Consider the following 26394-nt stretch of genomic DNA (forward strand, 5'->3'; position numbering starts at 1 on the left):
ACTACACCCCATGTTCATGGCGTCGCTGCTGGAACATAGAAGGGGGAGCGTCTCCCCCCCCCAGAAGTAGAAGTGTGGAAGAAGAGAGTTCGGCAGTGGCTGTTGCAGTGGGCACTGTGGCAGTGGGTGCCTCGTTTCTGGTGGTGCTCCGTGAGGAAGAGAGTTAAGTGGGCCTTGCTATACATCTACACTACACTTACACTTTCTGTTGCATTTACACGTACGTACATCCCCTTCTTTTTTATACGCTTTATTTTTCATTTTTTACTTCCCAGTTACCCTTACTTTTTTTTTTTTTTTTGCCCTGTTCATCTTGGCCTTTTTCGCCCTCTTTCCCTGTCTGAACTTCTTTCCCGATTTTGACCTTTCCCTGACTTTGACTATTTTCCTGACTTCTGTCCATTCTTCCCGATTGTGTCCTGTATTTTATTCTATTTTGTTTTTGAATCATAAATCCTCTTTTTGAGGTACACATTTGACAATTTAGCAATTGTAGCACATATGACTAGTGAGCTCGTGCACCTACCTATTTGACTGATAATAGTCATAAGACAAGACAAGAGGAAGAAGAACTAGTGATGGGCGGTCTAATATGAAGTGCAATTAATTGGTGCAATGAAATAAATAATATTATTTAGTATCAGAAAAAGTTAGCGATGTGTCAGTAGTGTGCTATGAGTTACAGATGTGAGTCCATTTTAATAAAAGATTTACGTGTGTGCTAAAAAAGTAAAATGCAGCTTATTTTGTAGGCTGTCTTGTGGTCCAAAATTCCCTACATCAATAATTGGATCTTTATATAGTTGTAACTTTATTTATCATGGAGATTAAGCGTAAGGACGAATATATTTGGAATTGGGGAGGAAAACGTTTTGCGTAAAAGGCCTATGTTTAGCAGAAGGGGTCCAGCTGTTTTCTCTAAAAAATACAATTTTGGTAATTTCTGTTCACATTCGGTTAGTTTAGGGTAGGGTTGGTTAGTTTAAGTTAGGTTAGGCAAGTTTAGGTGACGTTGCGTTAGTTTATGTTATGTTATATTAGTGTAGGGATCCCGCATAATTTTCCAAAAAAAATGATAGAATTTCGATTTGGTTACGTTATGTTACGTCTAAGTACTTGCATCATTCATTTCTCCTGTAAATTTTGTGTTTTTTACGAGCTTCTGGACCCCTTGTACGACCATACCCGCGTAAAATTCGTACTTTTTTTTTCCTTTTTTTAATGGTTTAGATTACATTAGGTTAGGATTTTTGGGTTTGGGGCCAGAATCCTTTGTTCAAAATTCTAATTTCTCGTATTTTCTATTTTTGATGGTTTAGGCTAAGCTAGGCTAGGTTATGTTTGTACTTAGTAATTACACTTATGTGACACTCATTTCTGCTGTAAACATGTGCCTTATGCCGAGTCGTTCTGACGCGTGATTAGTGTCGTACTAAAGAGTTCGACAAGCATGTTGGATTGAGTATAGCCCGCTCCCCCCAGTGATTTTTAACGAATTATGGTGATTCCAACGATTCATATTAGTTTGTAATGAATCGGAATCGCATGTGATAAAGATTTAAGATGTAAATCTTTTGGTAAAAAAGCTTTAGTATAAGTAGTAGTAGTAGTAGTAGCAGCAGTAGAGTAGTAGGAACGGGTTAGAAGCCCCGCAGGGGTTGGTTGGGTTCTGTTCTCGATATAAGTAGTAGTAGTAGTAGTGACTCTTCAGTTCTTGTAACAAAGAACTGGGAGGAGCGGGATATACACAAAGTCAACACGATTCCTACAGTAATCAGGTTTTTAGTATGCCGCCAATCATACGTCAGAACTACTCTGCATAAGACTTGATGTGTTTTACTTGATTTTGGCACCCAACTTCCAAAATTATCCCGAACAAAATGCAGATGGGTTATATTTAGCAGCAGGGTTGGCTGGTTTAAACCAGCTGTTTTATATATATATATATATATATATATATATATATATTTAAATATATATTTAAATATATATATCGTTTAAAGCAAAAAACTAAAAATGTTCGTAAAATCGTGATGAACACACGTTTATGGGTTGTCACGTTTCACTCTCGCATATTATTCGTATTATATTCAGTCCTAAATTCTCCATTTATTACTCAAATAGATTATACTACAAAAGCAATTTTTCTTTTTTTATAAGTTTATGAATGTTCCTTTTGTGATTTTTTTATAGTTTGTTATGCAACTGCAATCAAAGTAAAATTCTAAATATTGTTTCGTTTTAATAATGTTTACTTTTAATAAAATAATCGAAATGCCGTACTTTTTTTCGGTGGCGAGGGGGGTTGTCATTGTCATACTAACCCCACGAGAGGCATTTATTGAAATCAGGAGTATCTTTGTTATCTATTTATGTATAAATGGATCAGAGCCAAAGTGGACTCAAATAATTAGTATCTCTATTCACTTTTCTTACGGATATGCAGATTAAGTCGTCGTATTTCTTTTACTTGGACTAATTAGTCGTAGTGAACTAATTTGGACTAAATTAGTTCTTTTGAACTCTGTAATATTTTGAAATTGTCCATATGTAATTCTGTATAATATTTTCACTTGTGCAACTGTTTATCTTTTTGTCCTTGTGAAATGACTCGACAATTATATTAACAAGTAGGTAAAGATTAGTACAACGTAATTTTATCAGGAGTCTTTCGTGAGTGAGTCGGCAGACGTATCGCATTTGTAGCCAATTAGTCCGGTTTCGAGTTCAAATGGAGGACAGTTTCTCTCGGATGTCAGCTGAGAAGCGATTTTGATTCCACTTTAAGCTTATGTGACCCCTTCCAGTATAACCGGTTGTTGCAAGTAACACCAAGGCGAAACAAACTTATTTCTGTCCATATGTGATATAAATACATAGAGCAAATTATTTAAACCAGAAAAACCTAGTTTAAACAAAACAAACAAACAACCAGAACGGGTTTAAACAAAAAAAAAAAAAAGGTTTTTTTTTTTGTTTGTTCAATAAAAACCATGGTTTTTGCCAACCCTGTTCAGCAGAAGGGGTCAAGAAGCACGTAAAAAGGACAACATTTACAAGAGAAATGAATGTACTTAAGACCTAACATTACGTAACCAAACGTAACCTAACCGAACACAAACTAACCTAATAAAACAGGGTGTCTACTGGTCATGAAAGTCATGAAAAAGTCATATATTTTGCTTAGTGGTCATGAAAGTCATGAAAAAGTCCTTTATTTACCCAACTGGTCATGAAAATCTGAAATCTCAGAGTATATTTTTATACTTCATACTTTTATACCTCATACTACATGTACTGAAACAGTTGTATCAGGTCAGTAATTGTGAGAATTTCCCCCACCAGTTAGTGCTGGCTAACTGGTACTTTACTGTCTTCCTAGCTGCTCCCCATTTCATCTTCTAGTCTCTGTAATATAGTAACAACTTTTTACTGTCCAACTTTGTGATCTGCTATTTCATTACTTGTAAGAAATGCAAATTGTGTATTTTTGGGCCTTTAGACTTATGCAAATAATATTATTCGTTTGAGTTTGCAAATTTTAAATTTGATGATCTATTTTTTTAAAACGAATTTCTTTTATAATTTGTTTTGTCTTTGGGCAGTTCTCTGAGTGCTTAATTTTAGACAAATTTCTGCTAGGAGGGGGGGCGCGGTGGCTCAGTGGTAGAGCGTTCACCTCTGGTGCATGGGGTCTCGGGTTCAAACCCTGCTCCCGCCAAGTGAACTTTGTGGTGGACAAACACCGTGTGCGTGGGTTTTCTCTGGGTTCTCCCGTTTCCTCCCACTTTCTTCATTCCACCATTTCATTCATTTCTCATAATCACCGTCTCCTTTAGCCTAACCGGCATAACCGTGGGACGTAAAACTCAAAGATTTCATTTCATTTTCAATTTCTGCTAGATGGATAATTATACTCAGAATTAAAACTTCAAATACAGTATAGAGTGATTAACTGGTAAGAGTAGGCCCGTATTTAGGTAAGTGCTATTCTGTGCTCGAGCACAAGGCGGCAGAATTTTAGATTCTTTCTTTAAGATTCACAATAAGTGATATTTAAGACTAGCAACCCGCATAGTTCCGATGCACCACTGATGGTAGGGGTTTATTATTACCAGGGTGGAAAAAAATCATGATTTTTTTCAAAAAAATCATTTTTGTTGATTTTTTTGATTTAAATCGATTTTTTTGATTTAAATCAAATCTTTTTCTTCGTATAATACAAGTCGCGAACTGAAGAAAAAACATTAGGAATTAGTATTAAATGTTAATTATGTCATTTACGTGAAAGTATTGGGTTTAAATTTTGAATTAATTCCCAATCATTAACCTATTTCAATCCCAAACAATGTTTCTTAAGCATTAAGGAAAAAGTACAGCAATGTATATCAACATGACACTTTTCTTTTCAAGAAAGTCACTGATATTTGGCAGGGGCATATTTTTAAACAATTGGAACTAGCTAGCGGCACGAAATCCATATAAAGTACATAAATTTCGCCTAAAATTAACTAACTCACTCTATGACCTATGAAACCCGGAGGTTCAGTGCCATGTTCACAAAAGCTCTCCACTGACTTCTATCCTTAGTCAACTGGATCCAGTTTTTACTTTGTATTCCTATTTCTGCGAGATGCAACTTAATATTGTCCTCCCATCTGCGCCTAGGCTTCCTAATGGTCGTTTTCGGATTGGACTTCCAGTTAAAACTTTGAAAGCGTATCTACTTTCTTCCATTCTCGCTACATGTCCTGCCCACCTGGGCCTCCAAGATTTGATGACCCTAACAATGTTTGGTAAATGGTATAAATTATGCAGTTCCTTATCATGAAGTTTTCGCCATTCCTCATTTCCGTTCCTTTTGGTTCCGAATATTCGTTTCAGGATTTTATTCTCAATTACTTTGTCTGCGTTCTTCCCTCAGCGTAAGCGACCATGTTTCACAACCATACAGCACAACAGGCATAATTATCGTTTTATATATTTTAAAGCTTCAAATTTCTCGACACAATTCGCGACGATAAGAGATTTTGAACTGAATCATAACACGAATTCTCTGTAGGAATTTTCTGCAGGAATTACAAAATAAGAAAATCAAGATGATCAGTTCCAGAAGAAGAAACACTTATGATTGTTAAAAATATGCTTTATGTGACGTGAAAAACATTTCAAATGCGAGTTGTCCGTGCATTTAAGACATCTATACATAGCAGGCACGTTTTTATACTTTTCTGTTGGCTATTTTATTTCCTCTGACAATTTTTCCTGCACAGGCACGGCAATTTTTTTGCGATCACATCGCAGATCGCGGCATGTTCTGCAATGGGGTCAAGTATCCACTTTATCAAAAGTATTATTCGATATTTTAACGCATTCAAAATTTGTCGTATTACGATCCCGAGGAACTTCTTTGTGTTTAGTACATAAATTTGGCCCAAAATTTTAAAATCTAATTTTTTTTCTTGTTTCGGAGAGAGAATCGGACCCCTCTAAATACGCCCCTATTATCTGGAAACAAACAAATAGACGTGTACACAAAAGAGTTTTCATCTTAAATGTCCATGGTGATTTCCCCGTTGGAATAGAAATTTTAAAACCTTGTGTTACAAACAGAAGAAAGCAGGGTTCACCCGTAACCCGTTCAAACGGGATTTTCCCTGATCGTTCCCTACATGATACTAGTTTTCATACTGTGCTTACGTACATTTGAGTCTCATTGCATTATGATTATTATCTTCCATAATCGAAATAACAGAAGAGAAACGGGATTTTACTTACTTTCACTTTAAATTAATTCATTTCGGAATTTGATTTAAATCAACGATTTTTATTTAAAAAATCAAGTGATTTAAATCTTGATTAAAATCGTGATTTAAATCAGACTGATTTAAATCAATCCACCCTGATTATTACTAATGGTAAATTTTTATCACCATGGTCATGAAAATTTGAACAAAAAGGTCATGAAAAGTCATGAAAAAGTCATGAATTTACTTTCTGGTATTCCAGTAGACACCCTGTAAAAGCAGAAATAAGGAAGATTCTATCTTTTTTTGGGAAATTATACTGGACCCGTACACTAACATAAACTAACTTAATCTGACCTAAACTAACCTAACCTAACGTAAACTAATCAAATGTGAACAGAAATTACCGAAATTGTAACATTTTTAGAAACAGTTGCTGAACCTCTTCTGCTAAACATTAGGTCCAGATGTCCACAGAGATTATATACCAATTGCGTGCAAGTTAAGTTAAATATACCTTACGAATAATTGTTGAAAGTTTGTACTTTACTAATTTTCTTCTTATTGTCCTAGAAATTATTTGTGGTGGGCAGGGTTTGCAAAAGCCAGGTTTTCTGGTTTAAACCAGGTTTTTTTAGTTTAAATAATTTACTCTATGTATTTATATGATATGGACAGAAATTAGTTTGTTTCGTCTTGGTGTTATTATGGAACAACAAGGTTATGCTGGAAGAGGTCACATAAGCTTGAAGTAGAATCCAAACCGCTTCTCGGCTTACATCCAAGAGAAATTGTCCATTTGGACATGAAACCGGGACTAATTGGTCATAAATGCGATTGCCGACTCACTCACAAAGGACTCTTGATAAAAATACATTGTACTGATCTTTACATAGGTCTACTTGTTAATATAATTGTCAAGAGTTATTTCAGAAGGACAAAAAGATAACCAGTTACACAAGTAAAAACATTATACAGAATCATGTATAAATCGGGAAACTCCCGCCTTAGCCATTGGGAAAATCCTGTTATTACTTTAAATGTATTTGTATGTAAAATTTTAAGGTCAACGTATCATAATCACTACGCTAAAACTGAGGTATTAAATTACAAATTTGGTATGTAGATATCATTCAATAAAATTAAAACCAAATCAAGTCCAAGCTAATGTTGGAAGCTACGAAGGCAGTTGATAAATTTTGCCAATTGCTATCAATATATTTAAGCAATCTTGGCTTCTTTATAAAACAACAGGTATTCATTCAAGTAGAAATATATAATTTGGTTTCATTTCGTATGTTTAGGCTTAAAATCCTTACGAAATACCAAGGTTATCACGAAGACTTTCGCTTAGAGGGACACCTCGAATCGCTACTTGGTTTACACTTGAAAGATGGGTTGTAGTTCGACCCAGAATTGAACACGGAACCCCTTGATTAAAAGGTGTAAAGTAGATAAACGTAATGCGGATGGTTTGATATGTGCAAACATCACCATGAAGTTTACACGATTTAAAGCATTTTTCGTCTTTTTTTTTTTGGTTTAAACCATTTAAAAAAAACAAAAAAACAGCTGGTTTAAACCACCTTGGTTTAAACCAGCCAAATCTGGTGGTGGGTAACATGACAATACTCCATTTAACATAGCTGAAGTTCAAGGGGGCGCAGATGTTGTTTTGGTACACCACACTTCGGAAAATTTACAGCTTAAAATACTTTGCATGAAACGACATATTTATAACGAACAAATTTCTGCAGGCGACAGAATTAATTACAAAGTAATACAGCTGTATTTTAAGCTTACAAATAGGGCTATTAGTGTAAAATCATTACAAGTGCTTTACGACGAATAAAATAAGTGAGTGCACATGAAAGATGACTATTAGATGCTATATTCCTCCGGGGTGTATTTCTGCACAGTGTACACAAGCTGTATTTTGTTTACAAGTGGAATGTTACTGTTATGAAACCATGACAAGTGTATTGAAACCCGTACCATTGTCAAAACCACTTCTTTTCACAACCCTCGCCTACACGTATACCCGTACCGTACTCACCATTGTTGACGCGCCTGCTCCTTCGGACAGCTTTATTGTTATGGATCTAAAGTAGGATAAGTTAAGCTAGATTAGTAGAATATGTTATTTTAGTGCTTGTACGTTGCATTTTCAAGTACCTTAATGTAAATTTCGCAGTGATAGGATTACCTATAACATTTGTAATGGTTTTACACTAGCAGCAGTACACTTGTAAACATAAGATACGCTGTATTACAATTTAAATAAATTGCCTACAGAAATTTCTCCCTTAGAAATGTGCTTAAATATTCAGTGTGTTGGACTTTCTATATAAATTTTGCAAAGTATGGTGTATTTAAACTTGATATGCAATATTACTCAATGCGTAATTTTCTTTTAAACTAAATTGCACGTAATACCGTTTCTACAGATGGAATTGTGTTCGTGGTGCAGATTCACTTTAGGAGGGTTTAATGTGAATGTTAAATATAGTATTTGTTAACTTAGGGTAAGAACAATCTCAGTGGAGTGAGGGGTGGGAATACATATTAATGAATCAACACCAAAACTAACTTTTACATTAAATTTCTTTTAACATACCGTAACCAAGTTAACGAAAGACAAACTACTAAAAAGTTAATTTCTCAAAGTGTGGATTCACTGTACAACGACACACTCAAAAAGTAGGAACAGTTAATGCAAAAACCTAACCTTATCCTTCCTACAATATGAACTAAATAATAACATTGCTATTATAATATTTAACAATTAAAATGACAACGTTACCGAACTACTTTCATAACAGTCCGACTTGGGATTCGAACTAACAAACTAGACTCATTTTATTTTTGACAGTTCGCACCTCTATACACAATACAACCGTCAAGCAATGTACGCTTACTTACCTCTCTGTCACTTCAATGATTCCTCATCATGAGTTAGCACACTGCCTTCACAAACAGTATATCACTTCACTTCGCATACATTGCTTAATGGCTTCCTTATGAAGGAATCTCTGTTTAACTCTTTCACTTTCATTCATCTATTTCTACGTATATAGGCATCTCACAGGCAAGATCCCCATATATTTAAACTGTCACGTTAGTATTATCTATTTCTTCTGTAAAAGACACTTGGGTTCGCTGCCGCAGATGGCGGCTCCAAAGTACAAAATTTACGGAGAAGTGAACTGAATCAAATGAAATGACAGCGTGAGAGTAACAAAAAGGTAATAAAGGTGATTAACTAGGGAAAAACAAAGTTAAATTTTGGACTATATGAGTTCTTGTATTGATGCGATATTAGATAAATAATCAATAGAGCATAATATGGTAGTATTTCAAAGCCACTGTCTTATTAACTAACTTAGGACGAGTGTGCTGCAGCAGTGTATGGAAATACAAAAATGTAGAGTGGAAACCAATAAGAAGGGAGTTGCATTTAAAACAAATTTGTTTAAATTTGGCAAAATTTTAGATGTTATCCCATTTTATGGGAGCCTAAATTTATAAAATCCACCAAAGGAAAATGGCACTTGATTTCACAATAAGATTGTACAGGTTATTAAAATATGTCGGGATCTTACCTTCTACATGTGCAATAAAGTAAGGATACGAAATGGAAAATGTGATCTTGACCGCGTAGTAGTCCGTAAGAAATACACGATGAAGTGAAATATTATGTGAAGGCAATATACAGCGTGATCATAGAAGTGTCGCAGAACTGTGCCACACACAATGCATGTGTTTTTATACCATGTAAAGTGTTTTTCCATTATCCTTTCTTATGCGTATATTCACCGTCGCTGACGCACTTGCTCCCCACGAACGCACTCCCTTGCTGCCGTTGGGGTCCCTTACTGCGCTCCTGCCCTGACTTGGTTAGATAGCAATCGTGCTTTTTAATGACCTAAAGTTGGTTTGTGCTTTTAAGTTGATTGGTGTTTTATCACTGCAGTTTTATGCCATATATATACACTTTGTAGTTATAGTCATCCCTCCTGAAGTCTGTACCTGTTAATGCAACTTCTTTAAGAAACACTTTCTAACACAGTAAGACTGTATTTCCTGCATAAAGATCATATTTCATCAATATACGGGATTTGTCCAGAAAGTAGTAGGACATTTTTCCTCGCCAAAACGTGGTGAAAGAGAAGGGTGTTACTGCGCTGATTGGGTGGTGTTGGGGTCTTAGCTACCAGCGGACCAGTCGTCTCCAAGCCTTCACGGAGTGTAGATCGAGATTAAGGTGAACTCCTTTCAAAGTGCCTTGTCATCTCCACAATGAATCGTTTGTTAGAGCAGCGTTACACGGTAAAGTTTTGGGCCAAACTGAGTAAAGCTGAGATTGAGACCGTGACGTGATCAAGACTGCTTATAGGAGTGATGCCATTGCTCGATCAAGTGTTCTTGAGTGGCACAAATTGTTTCGGGAGCGAAGAGAGCAAGTTAAAGATGAGCAACAGTCAGGACGCTCTTCAATGACAAAAAGTGACGGAAACTTAGTGAAAGTGCGAAATCTTTTGAACTTTGACCGCAGATTGAGTGTGTGGGTGATGTCAGAACAATTAAACTTGCCAAAAGCTATTGTGCACGAAAACTTCGGAATGAGAAAAGTGTGTGCAGCATTGATGCCGAAGGTGTCAACCAATGAAGAAAAAGTAAGACGTCTTGTGATTTGTCAACAATTTCGTGATTGTGTTCGTGACGATCCAGGTTTTCTCGACAGTGGTATCACCGAAGACGAGTCGTGGATTTTTGAGTACGACTTCGCGACAAAGCGCCAAAGCTCTGCAACGCTCACCTCGCCCGAAGAAAGCCCGCATGAGCAAGTCGAAAATAAAATTGACTTAGACATGAAAGACTCAGAAAATGAGGTTCCCACGTCCGTCTAGCAATCGCTGGATCATGGAAGCTTCATCACGACAATGCGCCGAACCACACTGCCTTTACTATCATGGACTTTCTGACTAAACATAGTATCACACAGCTTCCTCAGCCATCCTACAGTCCTGATATCGCTCCTTCAGACTTCTTCCTCTTCTCCTGACTGAAAAAATCATGAAAGGACGGCACCACGGCTCGGTCCAGGCCATTGAAGAGGTCTTAGCGAGGGGGCTGAAAAGCATTCTAGGTTCTGCGTTCCAGGGAGCCTTCAGTGATTGGTAGAGTCGCTGGAAACGCTGTGTTGTTGCAGAAGGGGCATAGTTGGAAAACTTTAAGTCGAGGTCTCAAAATTGTGATTTTTTTTTTTTTTTTAATAATTCAGTACTACTACTTTCCGGGCAAACCCTGTAAGTACCCCATTGTGTCGCAGCATAGTACAGGAAAGACGTATTTTCGTATGTGTTTTGTAATTTTTGAGGTCCTAAGAACATATATTTGATAGGGGTTCCGCCCCGAACCCTCTCTAATACTTTGTTTACATAATAATGTGTTAGGGTGTTGTTTATAGTGCTGGTTGGAAATATAAGATGAAGAGATATTCATTGTTTTCGTTATTTCTGAATAGTGCATAGTTTGCAATATTTGACAGTTGGGAGGCAGTAATACGATACAGATAAACACGTATCTAGTAAAGAGCAAAGAAAGCATAAAAGTGAAAAATATTTGTGATTAACAGTTACCAGTGAATGACGGAAAATAAAAGAGAGGTAATTCTTGGTAAGATATATTAAAATAACAGGAAATAAATAGTAACATAAAGTTGACAACATATTTGTGTGGGTCTAACCTGGACTGCCATCTGCAGAAATTCAGCCGATCCTGTGACGGTTTTTGGTGAAAAATGAAATTTGAAATTATATTCAAAATTTGGTGCAGTAATTTAGGTTTGAGGACAATTCATTCGGAAAAAAAGTAGGAATTTCTGGATTGCGAAATGCACCATGGTGACTGTGGATTTTATAATGAAATATTTAGAAAACTGTTCATCTTATGTTCATGCTAGCTGACTGATTCCAACGTGTGATATACACTAATGTTCTCTGCAAACAATAGTTGCAAACCAGAACGGTGGCCGTTCTCGATTGCACTTACACGACTTTGCGATAAAGCAGGGTTGGCAAAAACCATGGTTTGTATTGAAAAAAAAAACGGTTTTTTGGTTTAAAGCAGGTTTTTTGCTTTAAATCAGTTTTTTTTTTTTTTTTTTTTTTTAATAATTTGCTCTATATATTCATATCATATATGGACAGAAATAAGTTTGTTTCGCCTTGATGTTATTATGCAACGAGACCGGGTTATGCTGGAAGGGGTCACATAAGCTTAAAGCGAAATTAAAAAAACCGCTTCTCGAGTTACATCCGAGAAAAATTGTCCTCCATTTGAACTCGGAACCAGGACTAATGGGCCACAAATGCGATACGTCTGTCGACTCACTCACGAAGGAATCCTGATAAAAATACGTTGTACTGATCTTTACATGCTTCTTAATATAACTGCCAAGAGTCATTTCAGAAGGACAAAAAGGTAAACAGTTGCACAAGTGAAACCATTATACAGAATTACATATGGACAATTTCAAAGTACTACGGAGTACAGAAGAACTAATTTAGTTCAACTTAGTTAACAACGACTTTTAGTGGTCCAAATTAAAGAAATACAACGACTTAATGTGCATATCAGTAAGAAAGTGAATAAAGATACGAATTATTTGAGTCCACTTTGGCTCAGACTCATTTATACATAAATAGATACCAAAGATACTTCTCATTTCACGAAATGCCGCTCGTGGGGTCTGTATGACCCCTCACACACACACACACACACAACGTACGGCATTTCGATGTATCTTATCAATAGTAAACATTGAAACGAAACAATATTTAGAATTTTTCTTTGATTGCAATTACATAACAATAATAACTACAAAAAATCACAAAATAAACATTTATGAACTTATAAAAAAATAGTTGCTTTTGTAGTATCCTCTTTTTGAGTAATGAATGGGGAATTTAGGTCTGAATATAATACGAATAATATACGGGAGTGGAACGTGATAACCCACAAATGTGTGTTCATCAAGATTTTACAATCACCAAGGTCCTCATGCATAAGGGTCTTTCAGTCAAATAAAATTTTAACTGTGCCTTGTCTGTACATATACAAAAGTATCATATATGTAAAGAGAAATGAAAGTAGTTTTCTTCATGTTGACGACGTACATTCATACAACACACGACAAAAGAATAACATATTCACAGCATACCAAAACTATGCGCGCACCAAAAGAAGTGTTCTTCCTATGTCCGCTAAGTTGTTTAATAAGCTCCCAACTTATTTAAAGAATATCAAAAACATACGGAATTTCAAAAATGAATTATTTAATTTTTTGTGTAACAAAACGTATTATGATATTGATGAATACTTGGGTGATAGTTTGCAAAATAATGTAATATCAATTATATTGAAATGTCTTCTTATTATTTGACAAGTCCTATGTACTGGTCTCTGACCAATAATGTACGACATGGATGAATAAAAGAATGAATTTTACGAACATTTTTCGTTTTTTGGTTTCAACCAGCCAACCCTGCGATAAAGTAAAAATAATTGCACATTAAGCATGAGTGAGATCATTCACCTGTCACTTTTCCTAGCAACTTTCGATTCATGCCTATTACATATGATATATATATACTAATGTTAACCAAAAATGTATGCTGCTGATTTTGAAAGCAACGAAAGATAGTCGGAATTCAGTGTTATTTCAGTTCCGTTTAGTTGATGAAGTCGCATTCTTCCTAGAATCAGCGACCGGGGCGCGGTGGTTCAGTGGTAGAGCGTTCACCTCCGGTGCTTGGCGTCCCTGGTTCGATCCCAGCTCGCGCCGTGTGGACTTTGTGATGGACTAACGCCGTGCTCGTGGGTTTTCTCGGGGTTCTCCCGTTTCCTCCCACTTTCTTCATTCCACCATTTCATTCATTTCTCATAATCACCGTCCCCTTTAGCCTAACCGGCATAACCGTGGGACGTAAAACTTAAAGATTTCATTTCATTTTTTCTAGAATTAGTAGTCAGTTGATGTAATGAAAATGCAAACCTAAATGTTCTTGTAAATTGAACAAACTAGAATTTTAAGATAGCACATATTACCATTTCATACCAGTTCTTTTTTTTTTTTTTCTGTCTCACAACTTCTATTGAACAAATGATCAGCGTTCATTATCTGTGAGCTCACTGCGCATGAGCATCAACACGTGCAAAATAGAAATTATGACTGTAAAAAGGAAAACTTCAGTGACAGAGCTGAATGAATATAATATAATTTCGTTCAAAGAAATTGGGAATGCACAACAGGATAAAAGTGAATATAGCATTTCTGATTCTAACTTGAGATTAACTGCTGGGTCAGCACCTTCATTCAAATCTTGTTTAGCTTAAATTGAATTATGTAATTAATGACATGTCACAATTGATGAAAAATGCTAAAGGAAACAGATAATAAACTGACGAAATTATAGTGTGCATTTCTGTCCTTTTCGCTTTTACCGCAGCGTACTTACAAAACAGGGTTTATATGTGACGCATGGACAGATGAAAAATGGTTATGCATGTCCAATGAAAAGTAATTAGAACGGAGAGAGGAGGAACTGTTCAGTAAGAAGAATGCATTTAAATGTATAGCAATTTTATTAAAATTTAAAAATACAAATTTTCTTACATTTTTGTTGGAATTAAGAAACACATGCCTATAATGAAAATGATTGTATTTTCTCGTGACAAACATATGAACCAACATAAATAATTTCGAAATGATTTTATTCCTGTAAGGCCAAGTGTGGCAAGGTCAACAGTTTTAGAGTAATGAAAAGAAAATGCTTTCAGTTAGAGAAAGAGAAAAAAAAAGCAATAAATGAGTAGTTCTTACAGTTAGAATATCGCTCAAATATATCGCTGGAACCTTTTGCTTAAACATCTGTATTTCTGTAAAATTTTCTAGGAAACAGAGACTATCTAATGTTTTATCATTTAAACGAGAACGGAGTTTTGTAGAAAATAAACCAGCTGCAGAGAACGCTCTTTCTGATTCCACGCTTGAAGGACGTGAAATGCACTTACTCACACACATTGGTGCATGTTGGATTATAATAAATTGGAGGTTCGGTGCGCAAATGGAGGAACTCCAACAATGAAGAACGTAAGATCTCTCTTTCCATCAGCCATGCATAAAAGTTACCATTAAAACTCAAGCTGTGTAGGAAACATCGTTTAAATGTCAATTAAATTATGCAGCATTGAAGAACATACGAATATTACATTATATTTTAATAGGAATTAATTCTAAACTTTTCAACAGCATTTTTTTTTTTAATTACATATTATACTTATAACACATTCTTTACATATTATCATCTTCCTTGTAATCATATACAATTTTTATAGTTCATCATATCATTAAACTCATTTTTATCTTCTTTTTCTATTTCATAGAGGCTGTATTCAAAATTACAATTAATATTCTCAATATATATATATGAACAATAAAAATTATTAATTATCAGTCATTCTATTTCTATAAAGCTGCACATCGTATGTGAACAAATAACAATATACTTGCAACAGCTCGAACTGATTTGACATTTCAAGGAACTAAATATAAATACATACATAATTTACAGTTAGATTAGCTTTTGACGTCGGATCCGAGGTTTTACCTATTTACAGCTTCATATTTCTAAACTAAATTTCCAGTTACAAACACAAACTCATGTTTTTCCTTATTAAAACTGTAAAACCATTCATGAAATTAAATTGTTAGTTTTCTAAATTCGATTCGAAAAAGTTATTTTTAAATTTTAAACTTAATGCGGACCAGAGACTCCATCACCAATTCTAAATTTTATGTAATGCGCTTCGGGACAGCTAGATAATAGCGAACAGTCCGTAAGCTGTGATACACAATCTCCAGAAGTTTACCTCGTGATCCACTAGTCTCAAAAAGAGATTTCCTGTCTCAGTAGGCTCATGATGTTCACACGTTGTACGTTTGCTGTTGGAATGGAAGAAGTACTCTATTGAATCGTCAAATTCAGTTCATTACGGAACGAAGCAAGTTAAAGTCGCTCTCCTTACATCATCGTCCACGCTGTCTTCAGTTCATTTTCAATGATTTCAAGTGATGTTTCTAAGCAGTGTTGTTCCTCAGCAGTTCACCTGCTACAATACGGCTGAGTAAAATTTCAAGAATGTACGGATAGATACTATTGTTGAGATTCTGAACACTCCGTCAAACTCTTGTAGATTTTTTTGTTTGAGACGATTTCCGGATTATGTAAGTACTGCAACACATCACTAAATATACATCTGCGCTATTTAATGCAAATAGCTAACATTTCTGATAGTAGCGGTGTTGCCGGGTGTGGTAATGGGCAGCAGCTCTACCATTACCACACTGAGGCTGAAGATGATTGACATCGGCAAGGCCTACATGTGGACAAAAACAGGCAGGGACAGGATGTTCTCTATGGCTGTTTCACTGCGAGGTGGAAGGACCTGGGAGATCACCACTTTACTCAGTCCTTAGAAAACAACATGGAAAGAGAAATAAAAGAATGTAGTATTAGGGAATACGACACTGCTGTTTCACAGAGGGTCGTCCCCGGTAGTGGAGGGAAACACAGCAGGGCCTCCTCGGTCGTCATCAAACGAAACCCCTGCAGGTTAGGAACCTGGAATGTGCGATCGCTGTTTCAGTGTGGAAAACTGGAAAACCTGAAGAAGGAAATGAAACACATGAAGATAGATATCTTGGGAATCAGCGAAGTTAGGTGGTCTGATGGAGGAGACATGTGGAGCGGGGACTTCAGAATGATTTACTCAGGAGCTGTAAGCGGTCGGTTTTATCTTGAATAAGATAGAACAAAAAGTTATAGCCAGCTGGAGATACAATGAAAGGATAGTAAGGTTGAAGATAGCAACCGAACCGAGGAATATGACGATAATCCAAGTATACATGCCTACATCAAGCTACACAGATGAGGAAGTAGAAGAAATCTATGAGCAAATAGAAGAAGCATTGATGAAAGACAGTTTAATCGTCATGGGTGACCGGAACTCAGTAGTCGGCGAAGGTAAAGAAAAGAATGTAACTTGGAATTTCGATCTAGGAGAAAGGAACGCGAGAGGTACACGATTAGTTGAGTTCTGCAAAAGCCATAATCTTGACTGTAACGACCACTCTCTTCGAACAACCACTAAGAAGATGATACACATGGACAAGACCAGTAGACAAAGAAATATATCAAATAGACTATATACTGGTCCGACAAACATTTAGAAATCAAGTGAAGAACAGTAAGAGTTACCCAGGAGCAGACATTGACTCAGACCATAATTTAGCTTTGATGAAGAGCGAATTCCGACTAAAGAAGAAACGAGTGATCCTTTCTCGTAAAAAAAAAAAAAAAAAAAAAAAAAAAAAAAAAAAAAAAAAAAAAAAAAACCTTAAATCCAACATTTAATACTCACAATTTTTAGTTCATTATTCTGCATATTCTGATAATACGTATCATAGTCTTTTTACCGTACTCGAACGTTTATATATATATTCATTTCAAACAGTTCATCCCGTTACATATAACAGGACGAACCGTATGAAGCTAATTTTTGAACATAGCACCTACACCAAACTGTTTTTATCAATCACTATAGTTAAAATGGTATCTAAAGAGCGGAATCGAAATTTATGCTAAATAATTGTGTGTCTCAGAAGCATCTCAAGTTAGGGAAATGAAATTTGGTGTAAAACTTTATTGAAGTAATTGGACACGTGCCCATGCTTTTTCAAAATTTTCACTTCTGGGAGAGAAGGGCTAACTATCTATAATTTTTCCTCTATATTTAAATCGATATTGTTTTATCATCACAGGAAAATAGTTGAATTGTTTGAAATGAATTTTTGAACACAGCACTTAGATCCAGCAGATTTTTATCATGTCACTTTAATTAAAATGCGTAATCTAAAAAGTAGAGGGGGTTGCACATTTATTCTAAAAATATAGTATTTCACAAGCCCCTTACAGTATATTCGAAAGATGACACTTCATATACAACCTTATTATAAATAAGTGAACATGCGGTTCAGAGTTTTAGAGAATGCCACTTCCAAGAGGAGGGGAGGCAGTTTCTAAGTCATTCTCAATGGCTATATAAAAAATACATCGAAGTTGTCTTTCAACATCACGGGAAAACGGATAAAAGGTTTGAAATGAATTTTTGAGCATAATTAGCACTTGACTCAAGTCAGGATTTTGTCTTGTTATTTCACTAAAATGCATGTTTTAAGAAGGGAAGTTATGACAAAAAAAAAAAAAAAAAAAAAAAAAAAAATGTGTCTCAAGAGATCTTCAAGTTAGGCGGATGGAATTGGCGATAAGTTTCGACATCTTCCAGGATTTTCGAAAATTCTGCGTCTAAAGGAGGAAGATTTCTGTAATACGTTAATTTTTAATCATATTTAATTTAATATTTATAAAATGACGAAAGTGAGGACATGGTTTGACTGTTTAAAATGAATTTTTAAACACAACATGGGTTGACTTGAGTATTTATTATTAACTCTACTCTTGAATTGAAATGTGTATTCTAGGAAGAAGGGGAGGGGGATTTTCGCAAACAATGATGGCAGTTGAGTGCAGATAAAGGATTTTTTGAACATAGATAGAGTTGGGTTTCTATCTTGGCTCGAGTTGGATTTCTATTTTTCCATTTCGATATAAATATGCATTCTAAACTGGTGGAAATATACCTGTCATATATTTACCATGAACTAACTCTTTCCGTGCTAAGAACGGGCATTTCAGCCAGTTGTTAATACTTAAATATATGACAGTAAGAAAATGAAAAATGCATTTGAAAAGAAAAAACAAACTTTGATAAGAAATATCCCACCACTAAAGAATCATGCATATTATGGTATCGTATATTTTTTTTCCATACTGAGTGCACATAACTTGAAATCAAATATTATATTCATACAAAATTCGTGTTGATATAAAGTTTACCTTGAATAATTTTACAACTTTAAAGCAAAAGATACTGACATTCATTGTGAAAAAACTCATGATAAAAGAAGAAAGAATCGAATTTTTTTCTGCCGATGTGATTTTTGTAATTGTTCTCAGCCAGATAAAAATATTGACATCCGACGTTTCGAATCAGACATCGCCTTTATCTTCAGGGGTTGTGATGAAGAGATCGGTCAAATCTGTTTTGCCCCCGAAAGGGAGAGAGACGTCTAGCCTATTACGGCTACTTTGTAAAGAGTGTATTTTCCTGTTTTTATTGTTTTATGGCGAACTAAAGGTTTGTTGAAATTCGATGTATAAGTAAATTTAGGTAGATGGGATTAGTACTGGAAGCAGGCTTTTAGAGATTTGCAGATGTAATGAGCTCTACTTCTTTTGCGATGTGTAGTTCGTGTTCCTGTTATTGTTCTTCAGTTGTCCGTTATCCTTGCTTCACGAAAGTGGTCATCATAGAAACTTGATTGTACTAGTCTGTTCGCAAACTTTTGTTTAATCTCAAACAGCATAGTTACTAAAAATGACTTCCATTGGACCAGTGAACGTGTCGATAGAACCCTATCGTTTACTGAACGTCTCTCGCGATGTAATATCGTGTCTACTGACCTGGGAAACCTGGATTTCTCTAAATGTTACCTTTTTCACTGCATATAATAGAGAAATCGTCATTTTCTTAAAGGCTTAAGTTTTGTGAGAGTGTTGATAGCGACCAGGGGAATACCTGAGCAGAGTTCTGTTACTGCTTCCACTTGTTTGTGATAAACTTTTATATCTTTTTTTTTTTTCTTATTTCTTTACTTTTTCCTGTGACAGAGTTCCCATAGACCGAAATATTTCGTTTCTTTATTTATTTTTACAGACCAGTGTACTGGTTTCCCCATATACTCAAACACTTCCCGCTAGCCTAATGTCTGTCGCGCTTTTGGGGCATGTGCTTCCGGGTTTGATTCCCGGTGGGAGTTCATTGAAATTTAAACGTGTTACGGTGACTCGAATTCTACCTTTAACTGAGGGTAAATAAGGACGCGAAACTTCAGTAAAGAAACGGACAACGCTGAACATAGAGAAGCACGGACGTCATTCATTAGAATAAAAATACAGAAAGTCTTAACATCTTTATCTGTTAATGAACAGAAAATTATTGTAAATGATGACTTCACATATAAATCACATTTTAGATATATGCCCCAAGAAACTTAAGAGAATATGAAAAGAGCTAGTTAAATCCGTAAACACCCCCATGGGCTAAGGTATTAAAGAAATAAATCTGGGTTTTTTCAAACTCTGTTTTAAATTTTTTTTTTAATTCCTGATCCCTTCCATCTTGACCTGAACGCGATGTCTAAAAGTTACAAATACATACCACTAATTAAGTAAATAGGAATGAAATCGGACAATTATAATTAGCTAAATTCAGACTCAATTTGGAAGTTTACCCATTACAGGAGGGTCAATTAAAGTAAATTCTACTTCCCAGTTATTTTCATCGGTTTACTTTTTGTGGTGTGAAAGAAGAGACAATTGATTTAAATTCAAAAATTAATTTACAATTGGAACCCTACTCTATAGTGGGAGATTGAGAATAAAAATTAATTTGTTTTTATATTTGTGATCTTCAGATCTTGACTCCGCTGATTTTCCTGGAGAAGTTTCCATGTCGTTTAGAAATAAACCAAATGTCGTGTTTGTACTTGGTGGACCAGGAGCAGGGAAAGGAACGCAATGTAAATATATTGTTAAGGTGAGTAGATTTGTATATTAAGAGTGAACTTTACATTAAAATAGAATGTTCGAGTTTCTACATTATAACTCTGCCACGAAGCCCAGAATAAGTCAGATAGTTGAGAAATGTGGTACTGAGTCTTACTGGCGTTATTGCTGGTTTTGTTAACTGCAGTCGGGTACTTATTTTTCATTCAAATAATTCTTCGTTGTTCTTACGATAATGTACAAACAATGCAGTACAAGCATCACCTAGTCTTCCCAAGCGAGCACCATCCAAGTACTGGCTGATCCCAGTGCTGTCTGACTTAGGTAGTCTGACAGTAAGAGGTGGACCAACGGGGTTAAGATGTTGACCTTGAGCTTATCTGTACTCAAAGAAATATACTGATTTACGAGGAATTCTTTCACTGTATCGAAACTATGCTCAGTCAATTTATTAGCCTGGTTTTGGGCTTACAAAGAGTAAGGATAACATAAACATAGACCTGCCTAGAGAGCAAGAAATACGCACTAGGAAGACTGTATGTACAAGGCAATTAATAATGAAATGTTCCTTGCTCAAACGCGAGGGAAGCAGCTATTCTCTTACCGGGGCGCAGCAGGGTAGAATATACACTTGAATAAGAGCATATCCATAGGGTGCTATCAATGAGAAAAGAAAAAAAATGATCGAACGAGCTAGACCTCTAAACGGCAGAAAATTTCTACTTGTTTTCAAGGTGTGGATTCACGAGAGACTTAAATGCAATTTTCTAGAACCAAACATCGTGGACTTAGAAACCAACATGGTAAGGAATAAGAGAACCATTTTTTTTTTTTTTTTTTCGTCGTAATGTCAGAATGCGAGATGAACAGCAAGTAACTTCAGTTAAGAATCAACATCTTTTGCTTAATGTTCAAATTGATTCACCTTAAGGAAAAAAAGTAACAAATTAATGACTGAACTAAGCAAATACTGTTTAGATAAATAAAATTGAAGTTTAACTTCGTGTACTTTGTGTATGTGTGTGAATGATATTGACATATTTATAGATTTAGTTTATTAATGTAGAATAGACCGCTTTATCATGTGATACAGTGAATTCCAATGTAGTAGGAAGGTCGGTTAAGAACTATTTTTCTCATGTAAATGAACTGTGATTTTTTTTTTTTTTTTTTTTTTTTTTTTTACCTTTGTGATAAACAATGATCAGTTGTATTTTTAAAAATTAGGCAGGGTATTTCATTTTTCAAATTACATATCGTGCACGATTTATGTTGGTTATTTTGTAAGCAGTCTGTACCTTAGTGTTTTTGCATCAATATAAATCCAGAAACGTACTGCTTGTTTGTTGTATTATTATTCGGAGTAATCCAGCGTTCTTTTAATATTATGAAAAGAAAATTAGTAGATAATTAATAGGAAACTTTCCTTTGAAGTTAGTGTCTTGTATTTCTCAAGTTGTGTATTTTTGTTTTTGAGCTATTGTACACTGACATTTAATTGTGCTGTAATTGAACTACAGCACCATGTGACAGGAAACTTAAGAATTTGATTTGTCCATTCTGCTAAATTGTGTTTTGCTCTAATGCCCATGGCTGTAGCATATTTGCCTAAATCTTGGTTAAATTAATAAAGTAATTTTATAGGTTTTCTCTTACATAAATATTTGAAGTTGGTTACAGCAAGAGCGTTTATTGCTGGAGTCATCACTTTGTAAATTAAAACTCAATGACAAGTCACGGAATATAAATCTTCAGCGCATGTTATATGCATTAGTTGTTACCGCCATTGTAGAGTTTTTCTAATCATTTAATATTTCAGGTTTTTTTGTAAATTTATAAAATAAACATTTAAGTGTATAATGAAATAGTAATTTGTATATTTAATGTATCCCTGTTATTTGTGATTATATCTTTATCATTTTTCCTTTTTATTTTTATATTTTTAATTTAATGTGTATTTGCTTTTTCTACCCACGTGAGCCATAGTTACCAAGAGCGTGTTCTTCGATGCCATCCCCAACCTTTAGTTTATTTATTGCATATATTTTATTGCTTTTTAATAATTTTCATTGTTTACCTATGTGTTCAGTAAGCGAATTTAGTTAAGTTTTAGAAATCAAATTTGATTGTCATTCTTTGAGAACCATAACTTCACAATACTTAAGGCTTGAATCCAAACTCATTATCCATTGAAATTTAGTCGGAGTTTATTAGAAATCTAGGAATAACATTTTCTGGCTCTATGATACTTAAAATTAAAATTGCGTTATGGTTATGGTAAAAAAGAATTGCTGTCTTTTTTGTAGTTTGAAATTGATTGCTTTGCTTTTTTTTCTTTCTTTTTTAAACAGGAGTTTGGATTTGTACATCTGTCAGCTGGCGATCTTTTAAGAGAAGAAAGAAAGAAACCAGGCTCTAAATGTGGGGAACTAATAGAGCAACATATTAAGAATGGAACTATTGTACCGGTTGAGATTACGTGTTCTTTGTTGGAAACGGTAAGCATGGGTATGTTCCAGCACGTGGTGTTTTCTTATTACTTTTAAAATTATTGTCCGATTTATATTTTTCTGTTATCTTTTCGTGATTGATATGTGCTTCATATTATTTCATTCTCGTGATAGTAATTTCGAAATTATTGTTAGTGATAATAATGGAATTTACAAACTACGGTTCTGATCTATCAGTAGCGCATAGGTAAATCTATAGTTCTGCGCCTCGAAGAAATAAACTAAGCAAGTGACTGGCAATTAAGTATAAAGATAGATGATTTTCAGGTATCCTGTGCACTTATAAAAAATATCTGCAAGCTAGTTTGAAAGGCAAGAAAATGTAGTATATAAAAATAAATAAGGTGGTTACTTGGTTTACACAGATTCGATTTACGGTGATAGTAGATCCACGGAACTAAAGCTGTTTGTCCATCATACGTAACGTTGTTGTTGAAAATATATATGTATATAGGCTTAGCGCGTATATGATGTGTGTGAACTGTGAATAAATATTTGTTAATTCATGCGTTTCCTCTAACAGCTCACGCGTTTCGCCATGGCTATATGGTTAGTGTTCTTGACTTCCGTCGGGAGAAGGAGGCTGTGTTTAATGTCCACGATTAGAGTACATATAGTGCAGGTTACACGGTAAACTATAAGTACACGTGTCATATAGGCTCGGTACTAACAAAGGAACGTTAACTGAAAGCAAACATTATCACACAACGTCAGATTAATACCAGAAAACTTGTATTTCCTTCAGACATTGTGTTCGAAACAACACGAGGCGAAAAGTAGAGTAGATTTTTAATTTCAAGACTTGGCGATCAAAAGAGAAATATAAGTTAGGTATAAGTTTATTATTATATCAATATAGTAATTCCATTGTCTGGTATTTGAAATATCTTGACGTTAAGTATATTTAAGTTATTAGTAGATGTAACTCCGGCTAACTGCTAACATAAAATTAATGTTAAACATGAAGTAAATGTAAAATAAATTTAATGTTAACTGCACATTGAAATCTATTATTTTATTCTTAGAAAGTAAACTATACTAATTTCTCATATACAAATGAAAAATCTTCTAGATAAGGCCCTTCCAATAGCAGGAATATTAGACAAACCACTCCTTATTTGTTATAGTTTCTGACTCACTGGAGTCCGACCATCAGCAAATTTAATAATGAATGCATTTCACTTCGAAGATTAAAAAAAAAAGACTGGTTGGCGTGGCAGTAGATTTTTAAACATATACATGAGAATTTTAAGAAAGTGATATAATTGTGTAGTGTATGTACTCCCATGCGCAAAAAAAAAAAAAAAAAAAAAAAAAAATTGCGCGTATACTGTAACTCACGATTTTTCGCAATTATTTCATTTTCCTTATGTTTATGGGTAAAATTTAGTTATTAGTATATGGAGATAATAGAAAGCAATCCATCTAAGGAGATATTTCCAAAAAATATAATAAAATAATAAAAATATAAGCAAAAAACAAAATTATGTTCGGTTTTGTGTACACTGGCAATAATGTTTTCGAGGGAATTTTTGGAGCAGCACAGCACGATTGTAGAGGGAATTACAGAATTGGTAACAGAACAGTTGAATCAAGGAACAGGAAAGTGGAATAAAATATTGCATTTATTGGCTTAAATCTAGGGTGTAAATTGTCTGCCAAATATAAATTAGCTTCTGTAACCAAGATGTTCTACGGAAATATATAAACAAAGAGAAAAACTGTTGTCTTAAGTTTGGAAGTGACATGCTCTATAGCCATGAGCATTTATTTCTTAAGAAAAAGATAAACAACAAAAGAAAGTCTGTGTGGTCAAGTGGGTAGAGTGACGGATTAGTAATTCTTATACTGTTTTGACCCCAGATCGAATCCCATCCGATCCTGTTCAATTTTTTTTTCTTTACAAAACATTGTAGAAAGTGTATAATTTTTATGTTAATAAGAACCGAAACAATATAATAACGAAATAACTTTTTGTTTTTCTGATGACGTATTTATTCAGAATTAGCTTACTATTTATTACTAATAGCGATCGTTTTTAGTTTATGGTATGGTATGCCTCTCCGTTTTTTTTTTTTTTTTTTTTTTTAACAGCAGAAGTAACTTCAAACTTCAACTCACTGCGAGTGTGTCTGTAAAAAACAAAACAAGCGCGACCTGCAGCTTTACACACAGCGTGACGAACACAATCACATCCATACCTCGTTGTCTGTTCTAGTGTTTCTGTGTGTGTGTGTTCCTTTTTCTGTATTGACTCTCTCTCTCACTCTCTCTCCTTTTGTTTCATATCAACAAGTGCAACAAATGCAAGTCTGTGTAAAAAAAAATCAAGAATGCTTTCTTTAAACAAAACTAAATTTTACAGCTGTCTTTGTGAATAACACGAATGCTTCCGACGAATTATACAGTAGCGTGAAAAACTGATAATAAAATGATCTAACATGCATAAGCTTCTTTTTCTAGCGTGACAACACATTAAACATAACAAATTAAATTTTTGGGATTACAAATTATCACATTACATGTCGGTGTAGGCCTATTCGTTTTCACATTCGAGCGACGAAAGAAGAAAGTGTGGTTATAGTTATAAAAACTGAATACTAGATTTCAATGAATTCAAGTTACATGGCTCTTACATATCGAAAAAATGATTTTTCGATGTCTGTCCATCTATTCGTCTCTCGGTTCGTCACGCTTTTACACGCACTCAAATAGAGGCCATACTGTTCAACGTATCTGGACCGAATTCTAGACATAACGTTTTAATAACATACTATCTTTCGAATTTCATGTCCTTCGACATCTAAAAGTAAGGGTAATTTACTGAAGGATTAAAATTTAAAACAATTCAATTTTCTCAAGTAAAAAAAGCTGTGGCGATTTTATTTACTTTTTATAAATATATATTTTATTAACGAATCTCCACCGCATATGAATAATTTTTCTGAAAAAATATATATGGTGTAATTTACTGTATGGTATGCGTTCTTTTTGCAGAATTTTCTCAACCACATTTCATAAATAAACGTATCATTAATAACCTAACAAACAACTCGTTCGAAGGAGTAGCTTAATCTTAGGGTGAGCTTTACCCCGATAGTTTTCCCATTAACGCCTCAAGCAATTTTGTTCATATTTCGTAAAGAAATGTTTCATTAATAAACTAACATACAGCATAAATCGTTTATTCCGATAACATACAGAAGTGGTTTTCTCTAGGGTTGAATTTTTTTGGACAATTTTCTCAGTAATAACTGAGACAAATTTGTTCTAATTTCAGTAAAATATTTTCTGTAATAATCTTACAATATGGTATAACTCGCTTGTTCCGAAAAGAAAAATCCAAAAGAGATACTTTGACAGTGAATTTTTTCCCGACGATTT

At 34.7% G+C, this 26394-nt stretch overlaps 1 protein-coding gene across 4 annotated transcripts in view; it reads left to right on the forward strand.

Annotated features, from left to right (window-relative positions):
* Nucleotides 1–201: 201 nt before the first annotated feature.
* The window catches only part of Cmpk (cytidine/uridine monophosphate kinase Dak1), a 114940-nt gene continuing 88747 nt past the window's right edge, over nt 202–26394 (forward strand). For 2 of the 4 annotated variants that reach the window (XM_081752157.1, XM_081752159.1), the window contains exons 1-3: nt 529–687; nt 20410–20531; nt 22852–22998. In XM_081752157.1, the coding sequence (XP_081608283.1) occupies nt 675–687; nt 20410–20531; nt 22852–22998 (282 nt within the window). In that variant the 5' untranslated portion in view covers nt 529–674. Of the gene's footprint in view, nt 221–528; nt 688–805; nt 834–20409; nt 20532–22851; nt 22999–26394 lie in introns of those variants that run through there. The other 2 variants (XM_081752160.1, XM_081752158.1) reach the window with 2 other exon arrangements.

This window comes from Thermobia domestica, chromosome 3, assembly GCF_964235325.1.
Source record: "Thermobia domestica chromosome 3, izTheDome1.hap1.1, whole genome shotgun sequence".
Classification (NCBI taxonomy): domain Eukaryota; kingdom Metazoa; phylum Arthropoda; class Insecta; order Zygentoma; family Lepismatidae; genus Thermobia; species Thermobia domestica.